Source organism: Triplophysa dalaica, chromosome 7 (genome assembly GCF_015846415.1).
Source record: "Triplophysa dalaica isolate WHDGS20190420 chromosome 7, ASM1584641v1, whole genome shotgun sequence".
Lineage (NCBI taxonomy): Eukaryota > Metazoa > Chordata > Actinopteri > Cypriniformes > Nemacheilidae > Triplophysa > Triplophysa dalaica.
Window position 1 is genome coordinate 1968855 of NC_079548.1, and position 18773 is coordinate 1987627.

General features: G+C 41.5%; 1 protein-coding gene across 6 annotated transcripts in view; it reads left to right on the plus strand.

Moving 5' to 3' along the window:
• Positions 1 to 18773, plus strand: part of hook2 (hook microtubule-tethering protein 2) — a 31067-nt gene that overhangs the window by 8421 nt on the left and 3873 nt on the right. For 5 of the 6 annotated variants that reach the window (XM_056752370.1, XM_056752371.1, XM_056752369.1 and 2 more), the window contains 14 exons: positions 14408 to 14490; positions 14810 to 14882; positions 14984 to 15034; positions 15379 to 15511; positions 15676 to 15743; positions 16083 to 16145; positions 16242 to 16316; positions 16445 to 16608; positions 16714 to 16854; positions 17062 to 17263; positions 17338 to 17448; positions 17545 to 17626; positions 17937 to 18003; positions 18364 to 18501. In XM_056752370.1, coding sequence (XP_056608348.1) covers positions 14408 to 14490; positions 14810 to 14882; positions 14984 to 15034; positions 15379 to 15511; positions 15676 to 15743; positions 16083 to 16145; positions 16242 to 16316; positions 16445 to 16608; positions 16714 to 16854; positions 17062 to 17263; positions 17338 to 17448; positions 17545 to 17626; positions 17937 to 18003; positions 18364 to 18501 — 1451 coding nt within the window. Of the gene's footprint in view, positions 1 to 12920; positions 13081 to 14407; positions 14491 to 14809; positions 14883 to 14983; positions 15035 to 15378; positions 15512 to 15675; positions 15744 to 16082; positions 16146 to 16241; positions 16317 to 16444; positions 16609 to 16713; positions 16855 to 17061; positions 17264 to 17337; positions 17449 to 17544; positions 17627 to 17936; positions 18004 to 18363; positions 18502 to 18773 lie in introns of those variants that run through there. The other variant, XM_056752372.1, reaches the window with a different exon arrangement.

Genomic DNA, 18773 nt, shown 5'->3' on the forward strand with positions numbered 1-18773 from the left:
TCAAGGTGACTAACATACGAGACAACACGTGAGCATCAATATACATCCGTCAGATTCATTGATTCATGTCACACACAGTACAACAAAAATATAACAGCAATGAAATCCAGCAATTCTTTCACAAATAACATGGAAAGATTTCAGCAAATATCAGTCGAATTAGGAACTCACCCTCCCAACACACACACTCACACAACTAATATAATACATATACACACATATGCACAAACATACAAACTAACCTATACAACATAACACGAACACACTAATGTACACACACGCACATACATTCACACTGACCTACACAATGCAACACGCACACAAGCAGACACGTACACACATTTCAACTTTTTGAGAAGTCACACAGTTCAAATACGTCAATGAATCTCAATGTTGCTCAATCCACCTCCTGAACCACAGGAAATGACCTCATCACTCCACCGGGCCTCCTGATTGGCCAATATTCATCAGGAAAAAAGACTTTTAAGAATAATTTGGAGAGCAACGTGGAAAAACATCACACACACACACACTCACACACACAGTTTCCACACAGGAGGTTGTTAAGGGAAGTGTAAGGCATGTTGTGTGTGTTTGACAACACAATATTTCCATTTCTACAGTACAGAAAAACAGAAGCGTTACCAGTTTAGACATCCTGACCCACTTCAACATTATTAATAAGATCAATATGACCATGTAGGGTGTAGATCCTGAACTCCATCGGCTGAGACCATCACAAAGCCCCCTATGAATTCACTGAATAAACACACACAAACACACACACACACCATAAAGTCCCGTTTTTATATTGACCAAATGGTATTTTCCATTCTCTAATCCTAAACCTGACACTTACACACACACAACACTGAAGTGTGTGTGTGCGTGCCGTGCGTACATACGTGTGTTTGTGTGTTACTCACCACTTTGGCACATACACACATTGTCTTGCAGGACCACCCTGATTGCAGGTCTGGTCTCTACCAAAGGAACAATAATCATTAAAAAAAGATAGTGAACCAAATTTAAGGATTCCTTCATCATTTATTCATTCTCGTGTTACGTCAAACCTGAACGAGTTTCTGAACGAACACAAAAGAAGATATTTTGAAGAACGTCGATAACCAAACAACGCCGAACCCCATTGACTTCCGTTGTAAAAATGCAAACATTTCTCGAAATATCTTCTTTTGTGTTCCACTGAAGAAAGACTCAAACATGAAAGATTTACAAACATGTGAGAGTGAGTGAAGATGTAAAGACACATTATTTCTTTTTGGGTGAACTGGCCCTTTAATTAACATGCAGACGAGCTGGTCCGTTGATCGAAGAGCGAGACAGATGGAAAGAGAGAGAATGCTTATGATTTTCCCGGGCTGTCACGTTGAATTCCTCGGCTGTTAGACATCTTCTGCATGCCTGAACTTCCTTCCTCGGTGAATAGACCTGTCAATCAACGCTGAGCAGAGGTGAGGGTTTCATTCGTTTGAAGCTCACTTTAACTCAGCGTGTGTGAACGCTTCAACCCGCGTCTCCATCTGTCAAACTGTTAACTGAGGCGTCTGTGTCTTTGTGACTCGACCGCAGCATGTGTGATTCACATCCGTGAGTCATGGAAGAGCATCGCCTGTGTGGTCAGAGGGGCGATCCGTCCCCCCGAAACAGAGAAAGAGAGAGAGAGGGGATTCTTCATAGAGCGGCGGGAAGGTCCTGTATCTCAGAACACAACTTTCTCTAAAGCACAACAACAGTCTGGGAATATTTTATGAGGTGGATCATTACTATGAATTTGTCAGATCTTGGGGGCACACTTTGGCCTTCTGAGACACATTTTGAGAATCCTAAAAACTACTGGATGTTCATCAACAAAACCATTGAAGATGAAAATGTTTGTCATGTAGCGTGACTTTTCATGTCAAACTCCAACATAATCTCACACAATTATATTTATACGTTTTGCAATATTAAGATTAGTTTCCGGGTTTGGGTTGAGGCGTCATTACGGTTATTTTCAGATAGTCTAATTTGTTTCTGTTACATTCTCTTCATGAAATTCATTCCAATTAGTTTCCTGGAAAAAGGTCTGAAGTTTCTGTGAGATCAGGTTGACTTTTTCTAATAGTTTGAAGATTCAATATCATATTAGTGTGTGAACATCTGTTCCCAGATCAGACCGACACTCACATTCATTAACAGTGAACATTCAACAGAGTGATTTACACACACAGCTGACATTCTGCAGCACTGATGCATTCTGGGAATAGGTGTGTGTGTGCGTGCGTGCTTTTGTGTGTGTGTCAATGTGTACACACACATAAACACACACAGATATTATATTGCCACTGGCTCTTATAAGAAAAAAAACTTCTTTGATTCAGCATTTCTAAAGACCAGCTGCAACCACTCCATCTCTCTCTCTCTCTCTCTCTCTCTCTCTCTCTTTCTCCCTCTCTCTCTCTCTCTCTCTCTCTGTCTCTCTTTCAATAAGTGGAAATGTAAAACACACCAGTTTATGACTCACAACTCATTTAGGCTCACTTTAGGAAAGGCTCACCACACTAGTGAATGTGTGTGTTTGTGTGTGTGTTCGTGCAGCTGCAGATTTAGTTCTCAGTAAATAGCTGTGGGATCTTTCTTCTGGAGTTAAAGGAACACATTTGGAGTTACAGTAATGTGTGTGCACGTTTGGCTGCTCCTGAAAGTATTTTACTGGAATCTCTATAAAGGATTTCACTCTCCATCATCGGCTCAGGATGTGTTGTGGTTTCGGTTCTGACATTACCGGCAACACAGAAGAATAAACACTTGCATCTGTACTACAACCATCAGCTTCTTCATCAATGTTTGTTAAGACTCTCTATGGACTTCTCACTAGTGTTTCAGGGAAGTCTGACCTTTGTCTGGGATGTTTCTTCTAAAACGGCTCAGGAGGAAAAATACTAAAACGAAACTGTTGTTGGTCAAATACATGAAGGCTTTGAGAAAGAAGTTTTCTTTCTCATGAGGATGCGCTGTCAACAAATTCCCAGAGTGCATTGCAACAAGCAAAGCAAAAATCTAGTACGTTTGTTGAAATAAGACAAATTATGCCGCCGATTTCACAGACAAGGCTTAAGACTAGTCCCAGACTAAAAGGAATTTTGAGCCGTCTTAACTGAAAATATCTTGCCCTGACATATCTTAAAATATGCCAATGTCATTGTTTTGTCTCAAGATGCCCTTCGGTAATGTTGTTTTAATAAAAGCGACCTAAATAGCTTAAATTAACTAAGGCATAGTCCTGATTTAGGCTAAGCCTTGTCAATGAAACAGGGCCTGTAATCGTAATAAATCATTTTGGGCATTTTTGCCGTCATAAATCATTTCTTGGCAAATTCAAATAAGTGTATGTGTAATATTCACTTGTATGGCTGCTAAAGACTAATGTTGTGTATTAATAACATGATCGCTCGTTGAGGTCATCAGCTCCTGCTTTGGTCACATGACCACAGTAAGTCATGATGTGCATGTTTACGCGGGTCCATGCGTCCCCTTGACCCGAGAACAACACATCTCAGTGTGATCTCAGCGTCTCTCTGATGAAGCTTGTGGGTTGTGCGGTTTGCGTACTGATTACTTCATTGCACAACAACAACAACGTCGGCCCAAATATGCCATAAAGGAGTGAAATAATGGAGCTTTGACTGCAGCTGCGGCACACGCGCGTGCCAGAAATAGAAGCAATGAGTGGCTTTCAGTAAGTGCGTTTTTAAAGGTCCACAGCCATCTGCAAAGACCCCAGAACAACAGCCCAGATCACTGTAGTATCTCCATTATTTCTCCTAGAGAAGAGGGAGATTAATATGAGAGCCTCTCGAGTTTGTCTCAGATAAAAAGAGTCTTCAGAACAGATGTCAACAATGTGTCAAATTGACCATAGATTTGTCAAGTCTGCAATCAAAAGTCAATATTTTTGAAGATCTCAATATGAACTCAAACATTTCTCATCAAATTTTCTCAGATCCAGATTATTTGACCTCTACAATCTACATTAATTCACTGCTTCAGACTCTTCATATGTTTCAGTCTTTCATTCGATTTGATTTTTATTTCTCCTGGAGACACAACTGAGACACAACTAAGAACTCCGTCAGTTCCCTGAGCTGTTAAAAAAGTAACATCCGAGCACTAATATTTTTTTCTGGGATTGAGTCTTTTGAAGCGGTCTGTTCTTCTTAATATAGACCGTTTCATCGGACATGTGCGCGCCGGTTTGTCATGGCCCTCTACCATTGACAGTTACAGACCTGTCTCTCTCCTCCCATTATTGCAAAAACACTTGAAAAGGCAGTTTTCAACCAGATGTCTTAAATCCTACCTATCCCAGAATAGCTTCAAAACAAACCACTCCACTGAGACTGCACTACTATCGGTCACAGAAGCACTGCCACTGAAGCACTGCCACTAGCCAATGCGGAATCTAAGTTCTCTATCCTGATTCTGCTAGACCTATCTGCAGCGTTTGACACTGTCAATCACCAGATACTTCTAGCAACCCTGTTATCTCTAGGAATCTCAGGCTATCCTCTCCGGTGGTTCAAATCCTACCTCTCCGGCAGATCCTTCAGGGTGTGTCATGGAGGGGATCGCTGTCCACTGCTCACCACATGATATCTGGGGTACCTCAGGGATCTGTGCTTGGACTGCTGCTTTTTTCCATCTACATGACATCCTGGGGACCCATCATAGGGGGACACGGCTTATCATATCACTATAATGCTGATGACACCCAGATCTACATCTCGTTTCTCCCAGACTATGCCGCTGTAGCAGTTCGCATTACAGCCTGCCTAGAGGACATCTCATCTTGGAGGAAAGAGCATCACCTCCAGCTGAACCCTGCCAAGACAGAAGTACTCGTGTATCCGGCACACCCCATGGTGCAATACGATCTCACCATCCAACTTGGCAATACCACAGTCACTCCTTCCAAAACAGCCAGGACACCTCAGAGTCATATTTGATGAACAGCTGTCCTTCAAAGATCACATTGCCAAGACATCTTGGTCATGCCGATATGCCTTATTCAACATTAGAAAGGTTAGACCCTATCTCACTGAGCATTCGGCACAACTCCTTGTCCAGGCCCTGGTCATCTCAAGGTTGGCAGTAAATCGTTTTTCTATTCATTTTCATTCAAAACTCCTTCATGGTGGAACATTCTTCCTAACTCGATCTGGTCAACCACATCTCACAAGATTACAAACACTACTTAATACCCATCTCTTCTGTGAATACTTGCATGTGTGTATCTTTTACTACTGTAACTAGTCAGCAGGTGCAGACCCACATAACACATGCACAAACTCACATTTAAAAACACATTTGTGTTTGAGAGTCAGTGAATCAGTGAGAAAGTGTCGGGATTGTAAACATTAGAGAGAGATGTGGCTGTCAGGCTGAAAAGAGATGACTCACTCCGCTTCCCAAAACTCCCGCCCGCCTCCCCCCGTTCTTCCCGCCTTACGGGAAATGGAATGTTTTCTGTCTCTCTCTCTCTCTCTCTCTCTCTCCTTCAACTTTGAGTAAAGATCAATGGGCGGTCCCGGGTCATGTGGTGGGCACGCATGAGTATGCGAGACAGTTGTCTCTCTCTCTCTCTCTCTCTCTCTCTCTGTGGGGGTCCTGGTCTCATCATTCAGTGGCTGTTTACTCTGAAGAATTTGTGTGTGTGTGTTTTATTGCTCCGTGAGTATTAACTAAAATTGAAGATGTATAAGAGTTTATATCGAGATCTCTGATCCTATCATAGATGAGTTCAGTTAGAGGAGTTGTTGAGATGTGTGAAGCCCTCGAGGAGATTGTGAATACCACAGTGAAGTGGTTGTTAAATGACAGTGTTGTGTTTGTGAGACGAGTGGGTTTACACTGCAGCGGATCTTCAGAAGTGACGGTGTCATAAATAACCTCACAGCGGCCGTCTGCTCTTTTGAAGTTCGGCAGTGTGTTGTTTAACCTCGACCTGAAGTTTAATTGAATCCTTTCACAGAAAAGTGCACTTTAGCCTTCAGACGGATGAGGAACGCTGGAAACTTCAGGGGATTTCTGCTGTGTATGTGAGCGATGTGTTCGGACTGCAGCCAATGAGATCTCACCAATCACATCAACACAAACTGATCCCAGAACAGCCACTGACGCACCCTGAACTCAGCCCTAAGAGTTCTAGAGTTATGTGTTCAATTCATACAACATAACATCACACAACAGAATACACAACAACACAGTACATTCAACATGACACAACAACACAATACACACAACATGACAACACAAAACACATGACATGACACAAAAACACATGACACCACAACAACATATAAAACAATACACACGACATGACAACACAGCAAAATACACATGACATGACACCACAACACACGACAACACAATACACATGACAAGACACAGCAACACAATACACACGACATGACACAACAACACAACACAATACACACGACATGACACAATAACACAACACAATACACACGACATGACACAACAACACAATACACATGACAACACGACACACTACACATGACATGACACAACAACACAATACATATGACATAACATCACACAACACAATACACACAACACGACACAACAACAAAATGCACATGACATGACACAATAATAGGTAACACAACATGACTTGACAAATCAACAACAGAACACATAACACAATACAACACAAAATGACAAAATGACACAACAATTCAACATTTACATCACAATCTAACCCAATACAAAACAACAACAAAACAAATGAACACACATCAGCACATCTAACCTGCTCAACCCACTCCATTGAAACAATGTTTATTGTGTTTGTGTTTTCTTGTGACTGATCTTGTGACAGCTGTGGTTAGTCATCAGGTTAACCAGCGGTGTATGTACATGTTTGATCAGATCATTCATGATGTTCATGTGTGATTTCATACTTGATATGTGCACTTGGACACACACAACAACATTGTTTGACACTGTTCACAAAACACACAACACGAGGAATCAGCTGTAGTGACATCTGCTTTCACTCTGACCTCAGGTTGACCTGATGAGTTCAGAGGTCATCGCAGTCATGATACCTGCAGCTCTGCAGTCTGTAATTACACACACACCTGTGAGACGCCCGCAGTCACACTTAACTTTCTGTATCATAGCAACTGTTGCTATGTGAGAGCTTCAGACCTACAGACCCTTTGAAAAACATCTGAGTTTGTGTGTGTGTGTGTGTGTATCTGTGTGTGTCGTTTAACCAGATGTGAACGATAATGTGATTTTCTTGAGGTTGCACATTTTCAAGCATTCTGGCACAAGCGAGAAAACACACAGCTGACAGCTGCAGTGTGCGTGTGTGTGTGTGTGTGTTAACATGCTGTGATGTCTTTCTCTAAGGCTGAAGTGCAGATGTGCAGATCTCAGCAGTTTGTCTCTTTCTGTTCCCTCCGGTGAACTTTCTGATGCTTCTGTGTCCAAGTCGGTCAGCAGTTTATGATGATGAAGCACTTTCACTGTGGACGATATCTGGAGTCCACACTTCAGCCACTGTGTTCAACAAAGATCTTTACTAAACAAATGACTAAAATGCTTTCGGTGCACTTTATGGTGTTATTACATTAAGTCTTGATAATGATCATTTCTGTTTTGGAGGAATGTTTGACGATCAGGTACGACTGGTGTGTCAGAAGATTTAGGCCTCATAAATCTCATGAATTCCTCATATGGAAACTGACACATATTTTCCTTTGTACAGGTTTCGTTAAGCCAGTGGGTTTCTCAGATGTATCAGGTGTGTGTGTTTGTGGGTAAACCCTACGTTATGAGGACAAAATGTCCTTGTGGGTACATTTTTTGGTCCCAAAGAGGAAACAAGCTTATGAATCAAACAGAATTAACTTTTTAAAAAATCTGAAAGAGCGGAAAGTTTTGTGTGATTGTTAGGTTTAAGTATGGTTGCGTGTGCTTGTGTGTGTGTGTGTGTGTGTGTGTGTGCGGTGGGTGGGTGGTTCCAGGGCTGCGCTCGGGGCAGGTCAGATGATGTCATTGAGGGTTCATGTCTTTGTAAACCTGTAAAAGCTAAACTACACCCCTGAAACCATCTGCACAAGCCAGTGTTCAGGTGTAAAGAACAAACAGCAGCGATGACACCAATTTTAAGTGATACATCACCCAAAAAAAAAAATTCTGTCATCATTTACTCACCTTCGAGATGTTCCAAATGTGTATTAATGTCTTTGTTGTGATGAACACAGAGAAAGATATTTAAAAGAATGCTTATAATCTTATAATCTTATAATCCATTGACTCCCATAGTAGGAAAAAACAATGGCAGTCAAAAGTGCCCCACAACTGTTTGCTGTACCACATTCTTCAAAATTCCTCTTTTGTGTTCAACATCAAGTATTTTTTCCTACTATGGTAGTCAGTGGGTGTTGAGATCTGTTAGAAGCATTCTTCCAAATATCTTTCTCTGTGATTATCAGAAAAAAGACATTTATACACATATGGAAGACCTCGAGGGTGAGTACATGATGACAGAATTGTGATGACCAGAGATGTCAACAATGTTTCAAACTGAGCTCAGATTTGTCAAGTCTGCAATCAAACGTCAATGTTATTGAAGAATACAATATAAACTCAATGATTTCTCATCAAATGTACTCAAATCCAGATGATTTGACCTCTGCAATCTACATTCATTTACACCTTCAGAATCTTCATGTGTTTACACATCACACTTTCCTTTGTTGATAACAACACTTAACGTGTTCCCATAATCCTGTGCGCTGCTGTCATCTGTTCACTCTACATACGTGAAGCAGACGGCGCTTTTGAATGTCATGTATTTGGTGACTGTAGATATGAACAATAGCAGCTGTGTCATGTTGCTGCGGCCTACAGGCCCATCTGAGCATCAGTGACGACCAGGACACGTGTTGGTGTCTCTCAAACACACACATACACACAGTGGGCAGCGAGAGGTGACTCACTGAAGGCATCTGATCATGTGTTTATAGATGAACACTCGCTGCCATATGAAGGATGTCATTAATAATGTTTGAGGAATGAAGCTCACCTGGTCCACACAACACACCTGTCTCCTCTCCTCATTCCAGAAATCACAGCAAACCATCTCGCCGGCTGTCCTTCTGTGACTCACCGTGATTCACAACTGTTTATTATTTCATTAAAGTCTCATATTAAGTACTTGAGTTCTGGCAGATCTCGCAGGAGTTCAACCAAAACCAAAGCAGCCAGCATTTCCGTTGCTGTAAATCTGTTTTTGTAAGAAGTTGTAAGTCGGTTCCTCAGTTCCCTGACGCCCTGACAAAATGAATCATGATGGTTTTATTATAGTAAAAGTGCAGTAGTCACGGTGTTTCACCACAAACATCATGCTTTCTGTTGTAAAACCGTGGTGGTTTCGTCAGTGGGTTGATATGCAGGGGGCAGGCTGTCGTCAGGGTGTTGCCGTGAAAGTATAATACTTACGGTCTCTGCACATACAGTCCGAAATGTTCGTTTGCATCTTTTCGTTTTTGGCGCTTGTTTGTACGGTGTCTCTGAATTGTCAAAATGCCTCTCAAAATGATTGCTACGCAATATCGTAGGTGGTGTATAAATGTGATTGAGGTCGTGTTTATTTTTTAACGTGCGGAAACTCAATGTGTAACGGCCTTTAGGATGAAAAAATGTTCACCCTAAATATTCCTAAATATTCATTTGATGTTTTAAGGTTATTATTAGACTGAAAACTTTAACCGATTTAATCGATCTAACAAACTTTAAAGATCTTCGCTCAGTTAACGTTAAGAATTTACTGCATCACAAACACAACCCAATAAAGCGCTTTTTAAATGATCTATTCCATGACATGTGTAAAAAGCATTGTTAAAATGACTGAAGTAAGAAAAGTGAAGTTGCACCTGCTTCTGCTAACATGAAATATTCAGAAATATTCATTTTATTGAGCGAAGTTCAAGTATACTTTGAAGTTTGAGTACTACTATACTTAAAGGAGTAGTTCACTTTCAAATTTAAATGCCATGACAATTCACTCACCCACGTCATATAAGTCTGTGTGTTTATTTCTTCTGTCAAAAAGAAATTGCGGCGTTTGGGAAAAGGTTCTTCTCCATATAATGAACCTAAAGGGGGGGCTGTTGGTTAAGGTCCAAATTCCAGTTTCATCGCAGCTTCAAAACGCTCTACCGACACCAGCCGATCTATAGGTATGAGTGTGGTCTAGTGAAATGATTGGTCATTTTCCAAGAAAACTAAAAATGTAAATACTTTTTTATTATAAATACATGGCTTGCACTGCCTCTGCGATCCACATCCACGACTTCCGTATCACGCAATCACGTTGGAAAGGTCTGTATGTGTGAAATGCACACAAACTGACTATTTTAAACAATAATCTTGCTGCACAATGACATATAACGTGTCCTACAACATCCAAGAACTTTTGTATGGTTTCTCTCTCCACACTCGTAAACACTGGGTCGAACTTCCGCTTGACCTTTGCAACGTGGTTCGATCCCAGGGGATTGCGCATAGTCAAAAGCAAATCTATAGTACAATGCAATGTAAGTCGCTTAGGATAATACTTCGGCCAAATGCATGAATGTAAATGTACATGAAGTCAAGGATGCATGTGGGTGAGTGAATTATCATGACATTTTAATTTGATTGCAAACTACTCCTTTAAGTGTATACTACTCTAAGTGTACTCAATTGGCCCCCTTGATTAAAGAATAATTTAATTCACAACTAGTCTACAACTGCATTATTTTCTGAAAAGTAGAGGAAGTATATTCATGAGAAAAAAGTTGATTGAAATGATACTTATTTTTAGTTTGAAAGTACTAATGGGACACTTAAATACCTATAGTTTTTTAGTCAATATTTGTTTTTATTGTCTGTATTGAACAACACCAACGATACTTCCACATGTTTTTTGTTTCTCTACTGTCACATCATCACGTGTGGTCAGATGAAAGGACATCACAGTGTTTATTTTCTTCGGCAGCACCTGTACTATGTGACTCAACACGAGAGAAGCTCATGTCACGTCTGATGTGATCCTGATCCTCTCTCACCTTATCAAAACAGCGAGGTTGTAAATCTTAAGTGGCAGCGGGTGTATAGACGTTGGATTGGACACACACCTGTAGTCTGGCCCGGCCCTCGTGAGCTCACGTCTGGAGTGGTGTCTCTCTGCTTTATCTCTGTCTGCTGTTATTCTCACATTCAGCAAAGTCTTGTTGTTTGTGCCGCACCTGGCGCATCGCTGCGGGGTCTGAGGAGACGTGCCAACATTCCTCCCGGCTCAGAGCTGGCACCGAGCAAACACTAACCACATTCCTCATTTAAACAAGACCGTCATCTGTTTGATCTCAAGCAATGTGCCATTAAAACAGTGCCATTCTGAACATTTGTGTGAAGGATTTATTGACGTCATGTCCTAAAATAAAAGACTGATTTTTCATCCAGCATGCAAAAGCCGAGAACACACTTTCCTTAAGAGTGTTTAATAGCTTCATATAATAATGTGCTATTGAGATGAATAATAGTTGCAAAGACAAACATCGCTGTGAGTGTCCTTCATATTTATGCTATTCGAATGAAACAATTGTAAAAAATACAGACGATTATCACAATTACAAGCCACGCAGACAGAAAATCAAGGAATAAAGAGAAAAAAATACAAATTTAGGATATGACATACAAGTTATTTTTTTGGTAAACATTGAAAATGAAGCCAAAAGTTAACCTAGAATACCCTACCAACCACATAGCAACAGCATAGAAGGATACTCTCATAATAGGATAAGACTTTTATTAAAACGGTTGCTCTACGTGCTGTTTCAAGCTTTGAGTCATGATTATTTAGCAAAAATAGTTTGAGGAAAAACTTTGAGGAAGGGAGAGAGAGATGGGGGGGTAATCAAGACCTAGATGAAAATAGTCGTCCATTCTTGTGAAAATCCCCGTCCTGTCTTCCTCCATCAGGTTAGTCATAAACCTCCGGAGGGTGACTAACATAAACACTAAGCTATGAGAACTTCCTTGAAACTGCTCCGGCTCCATCTACAGAGAGAGAGAGAGAGAGAGAGAGAGAGAAAGTTTATATAGTGATGAGAGGGATTGTGTCAAAGCAGATGATTGACAGCTCCTGAAGGGAGGAACAGGAAGTGACAGACATCAGGTGAAGGTGTGGTCCTCCTGAACAAGTAGAGGTGTGTGAGATAGATTGGGTAAGAAACAGGAAGTGGGCTAAAGATATCAATTAGTCAAGAAACTCAGAGAGAGAGAGAGAGAGAGAGAGAGAGAGAGGGAAATAAACAGCAGTTATTTGTTGAGATTTATGTGGTTGAGAGGAAAACCAAATATACACAAAGAAAAAAATGTATTTTGTTGTTAATAATAATTATCAGAGTGTGCTGATTTAATAATTACAACACCAACAATAATCATGAAGTGTTGAAATGTCATTATGAACAATCAGCTGTTTACAATTTATTAGAGTTTCACATCATCTTGTGTGTTTTGGGCTCTTATTCCAGTAGGATTTAATGGTGTTTTATTGCTTCCGGTCCCATTATTAGGAGCAACACAAGAAATCCAGTAGCGCGCGCGCGCGTGTTCTTCTTCCATCTAGTGGTCACATAAAACATGACAGCTTTTCGTGTTTAGATCATTTTTCAATATATTTAAATACTATAATATAATATGTAACGCTATATACGTATGATGAAATGTAAATAATTAAAACGTAATCAAAATGAAGCTCAAAACACTCTATTTTAACTAAACAAAAACAGAACGCCGGTCGTTCTGTTGCTGTGGCGACGAGCGTCCTTACGGAAGCCCGCAGGGGTCGGGCTAAACGCTCGCGAGGTAAATACGTGTACCGGTGACGCGCTGTTCCCGTGAACGCGCCTGTAACAGCGGAGCTATTGTGTGTAAACAGCAACAATCTACACAATGAGTCTAAACAAACATCAGCTGAGCGATTCTTTATTCATATGGGTAAGAAACAAGAAATAAACTCTTGTCATGCGTGTGTTTGTGTGAGGAGAGTGAAGCGCGTGCCCGCGCGTGTGTTAGCCTGTTAGCAGCAGCAGGTGCAACTTCACTTTAAACGTTACTTACTCCGCTCATTTTATTCACTTTAACAATACTTTTTACAAATGTCATGGAATAGATCATTTAAAAAGCGCTTTATTGAGTTGTACGTGAGTGTTTGTGGTGCGTTAAACTCTTATGTAACTGAGCGAAGGTCTTTAAAGTGCATTAGATCGATTATATCGATTTTTAGTCTCCAAATAATGACGTTAAATACATTTAACAGTTACCAAAACACGTGTTTCCTCCTTAATAAAGTCCAGGAGATGTTTTCTTGTTCTGAAGTCATGGATCATGGACATAGTTGAGGATCAAACTGTCACTTGATTTATGTCATTAAAATCACTCACTTCATCTAATGTGTTTACTGACTTTGTGTTTGAGTCCCAGAGACCTTTAAACTGTAAACACATGGAACAGATTATATTGTCTTGTCTTTGGTGTCTATTGGTTTTGTTTCCTTGATCCAGTCCAGGCCCAGCAGACAGCCCACATGAAGAAAATATTCTCAGTATATTCAGTGGTAGAATGCAGTGGATTGTAGTTACTTGACTTCGTTCATGTTTATTAGACTTTAGGGAATCGATAAACTGTAGAATGCTTCAATTCAAAAACGCTGCAGTGGAACATGAAACGTTTAAACCAGACCTGTTGAACCAAGAATACAGGTTTTGTGTGTTTAATAACACCCATCTCTCGTAAATGGCCATTGGTATGTGAACGGAAAAGGGAAAAAGTCGACCAAATGGCCATCTTAAAGGGACACATCACACCAAGATCAAAATGTCATGGTTCTGATGAACACAGAGAAAGATATTTGGAGGAATGCTTATTACCATACAGATTTTGCCACCCATTGAATCTCATACAAACGTCATCAAAAGTGCCCCTGAACGATTTGCGGTGCTACATTCTTCAAAATATCTTCTTTGTGTTCAACAGAACAAAACAATTTTTAAAGTATTTTTTCCTACTATGGGAGTCATTGGGGGACAAAATCAGTCTGGTTATTCGCATTCTTCCAAATATCTTTCTCTGTGTTCATAAGAACAAAGACATTTATACACATTTGGAACAACACAAAGGTGAGTAAATGAGGACAGCATGTTTGGGTGAAGTATCCCTTCAATGATGTAGTTGTGTTTGTGACCATCAATAAATCATTAGGTGTTATAGAGGAGTTTTGTGTTCCGTGATTGAATATCAAATATCGTTCTTTCTCTCTCCATAGCTGCAGACGTTTCAGATGCCGTCATGCACCAGCAAACACGAGCTGACCAGCGGAGTGGCCATCGCACATGTGCTTAACAAAATGTGAGTGAGTGTGTGTGTTTGTGTTCACATCATTTCCTGTGTGTGTGGTTGTGAGTCTCTGCACGTGTTTGTGATTGAACGTGGACTGCTCGTAAGACAGCTGATATGGCAGATGGTGTAAAAGTCTTATACCAGCACACACATATGTGCGCATCAAACATGTCAACAATGTCAGATATGACAGCTGATCATCGTTCACTGTCAAAATAAAAGTCCCGTCAATGTTTGTTAGCCTTCATGTTTTTGTTAGAAGAAATGAAATATAAAGTCATGCAGGTTTGGTGTATGGTGTCACATGTCTTATGTGTGTATCCGTCAGAGACCCGTCCTGGTTTAATGAGACATGGCTCAGCCGGATAAAAGAGGACGGAGGAACCAACTGGAGACTGAAGGTATTGTGTCTCCGCTGGATTACTGTAAAAACTTTGTTGAACTGTGTTGTGCTGCACGTGGTATGAACATGTTTGATGTGTCTGTTCGTGTGTTTTGACAGGTCAGCAATCTGAAGAAGATTCTGCAGAGTATTATGGAGTATTATCATGATGTGAGTATGATGGGTCTCATACAGAAGCGTCGCGTTCTCTGTGATGTAGAAATAGATTGACGGAGTTGATTGATGGTTCGTTTGATGGGTGGAGCTTATTGACTCTGAGATTGTCTCTGATTGGTTTAGAGTCGGTTGGTTTCATTATTCAGGTGTAAATTAGTTCCCAGACTGCTGTTGTGCTGTTTCTGTTACTCTTCAGAGCGCCGGTCAGAAAAGACCAATCACAATCATTTATGAGAACTATACACGTATATTCCAGAAGCATCCGGAGGTTTGATATTTCATCATATTCGGGGGTTTTGGATCTTTGTGATATGTGTTTTATTATGTGTGCGTGTCAGGTGTTGGGTCAGCAGGTGTCTGATGGACACGTTCCAGACGTGTGTCTGATCGGCGAGATGGGCGATGTGAATGAACTGGGTCGTCTGCTGCAGCTGGTTCTGGGCTGTGCTGTCAGCTGTGAGCACAAGCAAGGTGAGCCGGAGACGACCGGACATAAAACAAGGACACAGAGTATCCATCCCATATATTTGAATGTTGTGTGGGGAAGCAGACATTTTTATTTTCCATTTGTTATTCATGTGAATGGGTGCAAAGTCAGCTTGCTCAGTGATGGAGCTCAGATTTCTCCTCTGTAGAACACATTCAGCAGATCATGACTCTGGAGGAATCTGTGCAACACGTGGTCATGACGGCCATCCAGGAGGTAAACCTCACACCGTCTTGACACCACATTACAGTTTGTCTGTTCTTCAGTCATCTGCAGTGGAGACTCTGAACACTCAGACTGTAGAAACGTAAATCACAGAGGTTAGCTTGATAACGTTAAGACATCACAGAGGTTAGCTTGATAACGCAAGACATCACCCTGATGTTAGTGAGATGTCGGATCATCTATACAGAACATTTGGTTGGATTAGATTCTTTAAACGTGTTTTGGCTTCAGATTGAAGATTGTAATGTCGTGATGAATCTCTGAGCTGGTTGCTTTAAAGCTCTTGACTGAAAAACCTCCTGAATGATGTCAGATTGTTTTGTTTCTCAGCTGCTTGCCAAAGAACACGTGGAGGCTGGAACTGCAGAGACGTACGGCGACTTTGACAATCAGGTCTGCACGTTTGTGGAGTGCTGTTTGGTTTTATGTCATTTTTTATGTGTTTTCTTTATTGTCTTCTCTTTCTGTTTCCGTCATTTCGTCCTTCAGTCCAGAAAATATTACTTTCTGAGTGAAGAAACAGACGACGACTCATCTCAGCGCCTCAGGGAACTCGAGCAGCAGGTGAGAGTCTATTCTGTGGCATCTTTTGGACAGCGAGACTTTACGCAAGCCAATCATAAGAGATCTTATTAATACAAGTTGATGTGGCAACAGCAGCAGCGTGTTCATCTGAGCTGACTGTGTTTCAGGTGTCTGTTCTGATGGAGGAGAAATCATCTCTTCAGACTGAGCTTCAGTCCCTGCGCGAGCGTCTGACTCGCTGCGAGCCGTCTGACGTTTCCTCCACCGTCACCAACAAGAAACTGCTGCTGCTGCAGAGTCAGATGGAGCAACTGCAGGAGGAGAACGACAGGTGTGAGGCCTCTTGTGGAGCTCCGCGCTGGGGCCCAGACGCAGTTTGCGCTGGCGGCTCAGAGTAGTTTTCTGTGAACCGCATGAAATGTGAATTTGTGTTCAGGTTGGAGAGCAGCCGCGATGACGCGCGGCTTCGAGGGGATGTTCTGCAGCGTGAGGTGGCGGACCTTCAGCTGAGGAACGAAGAGTTAACCTGCCTCGCTCAGGAGGCCCAGTCTCTCAAAGACGAGATGGACGTACTAAGGTCAGTGACGCTGACTTCAAAATATTTTATTTTGTGTTCTGCAGAAGAAAGAAACTCGTGCAGGTTTGAAACGACAGGAAGACGAAATATTCGGGGTGAACTGTCACTTTAAGAAGGCTCCTGATGTTTTTGCATATAATCTGCATCATGCGGACGGTACACAGGCGTGTCAGACTGCAGCTTTCATTCTTGTCATCTGTCCGTTAGGCACTCATCTGATCGTGTGAGTCGTCTGGAGGCGATGGTGGACACGTATAAGCGCAAGCTGGAGGATCTGGGAGATCTGCGCAGACAGGTGCGTCTGCTGGAGGAGAGAAACCACATGTACATGCAGCGCACCTGTGAACTGGAGGAGGAGCTGCGCAGAGCAAGCGCCGTCCGCGCGCAGCTCGACACGTACAAGAGACAGGTCACAACACACACATCCTGATTCAGCATGACATGTGAAACTGTTCCTGTATGTATGAATGTTTTGTGTAACAGGCTCATGAGCTCAGCGCCAAACACTCGGCAGAGGCCATGAAAGCTGAGAAATGGCAGTTTGAGTACAAGAACCTCAATGACAAATATGAGACGCTTCTGAAAGAGAAAGAGGTGCAGAACATCACATCAATCCTGAATGTTTGTTCGACCGGGAACATGAAAACAGTCTGCTGATCTGTGTGTGTGTGTGTGTGTGTGTGTTTGCAGAAGCTGATGGGTGAGCGGGACGCATTGAGAGACACGACTGAAGAACTGACATGTGCTCAGGTCCAGCAGCAGTGTTTTACAGGTCTCACACACATCAGCGTCGTCACATAAAACCCATGCAGACACATCCTCATCGGGGTGTAATGATTGTGACACAAATTATTATGATACAGAATAGTATGTATTGCAGATGCATATATTACTGTGGTGATTTGTTTTCATAAATCATGCACATCCTATTGGTTAAACTGCAAACACATGACCTGCGTAAACATGTTTTATTGTTTCGTTTTTTTCGTACTTTTCCTGTTTTAAGACGTTCTCTTGTGAGTTTAGCTTTCCAAAACTCCACCCAATCAGGATTGGTGAGTGATTGATTATGTGATTTGTAGATTCTCTCGCGGGCGATTCGGGGACGGTTGGGAGTCTGGCGTCTGAGATCATGCCTGCTGAGTTCAGGTCAGTAAGTGGGACACGAGCCAGAGAGTTGAAAAAAGAAGGTTGGCTTTAAAAAGCATTCATTTCTTTCTCTTCACAGTTAACTTTGCACTACATGTGATTTTTTTCATGGCAATATATGTGTTTGACAGTCACTCATTCTTTGTTTAAGCCATTCAAGTGATCTTGTTTTATTAGTTGTATGCTCTATCGATTTAGTTTTATGCTGTCACTTCAATTGGCTAATGTCATCTTGTCCCCTTCACTTCACTTGTAGTGACTTTATGTTGCTTTGTATCTTTTGCATAACTGAGTCAACTTAAGCACTTTACATTTCGAGTAACTTTGACTGTTTTGTGTGTGTGTATGTGTGTGTGACAGAGATACAGTTGTGCGTCTGCAGCAGGAGAATAAGACGTTGTGTGTTCAGGAGGAATCATACAGACACAGACTGGAAGATCTACAGAATCACCTGGAGGAGTCACAACGCTCTCGCAACACACTCGAGACACACAACAGGTGTGTGGTTATTTACTACATCAGTTCCTTAAGACAAGAGAGTGTGTGTGTGTGTGTGTGTCTTTATGGTTATTTAAAATCATATAATTCATCACATCCTGTGTGTGTCTGTGTGTCAGTTTCTCACAGTACAACTGTGTGTGTGTGTGTGTGTGTGTGTGTGGGTGTGTGTGTGGTTATTCACTATATTTGTTTTCTATCATTTACTACATCACATCCTGTGTGTGTCTGTGTGTCACTTTCTCACTGTACAACTGTGTGTGTGTGTTTAT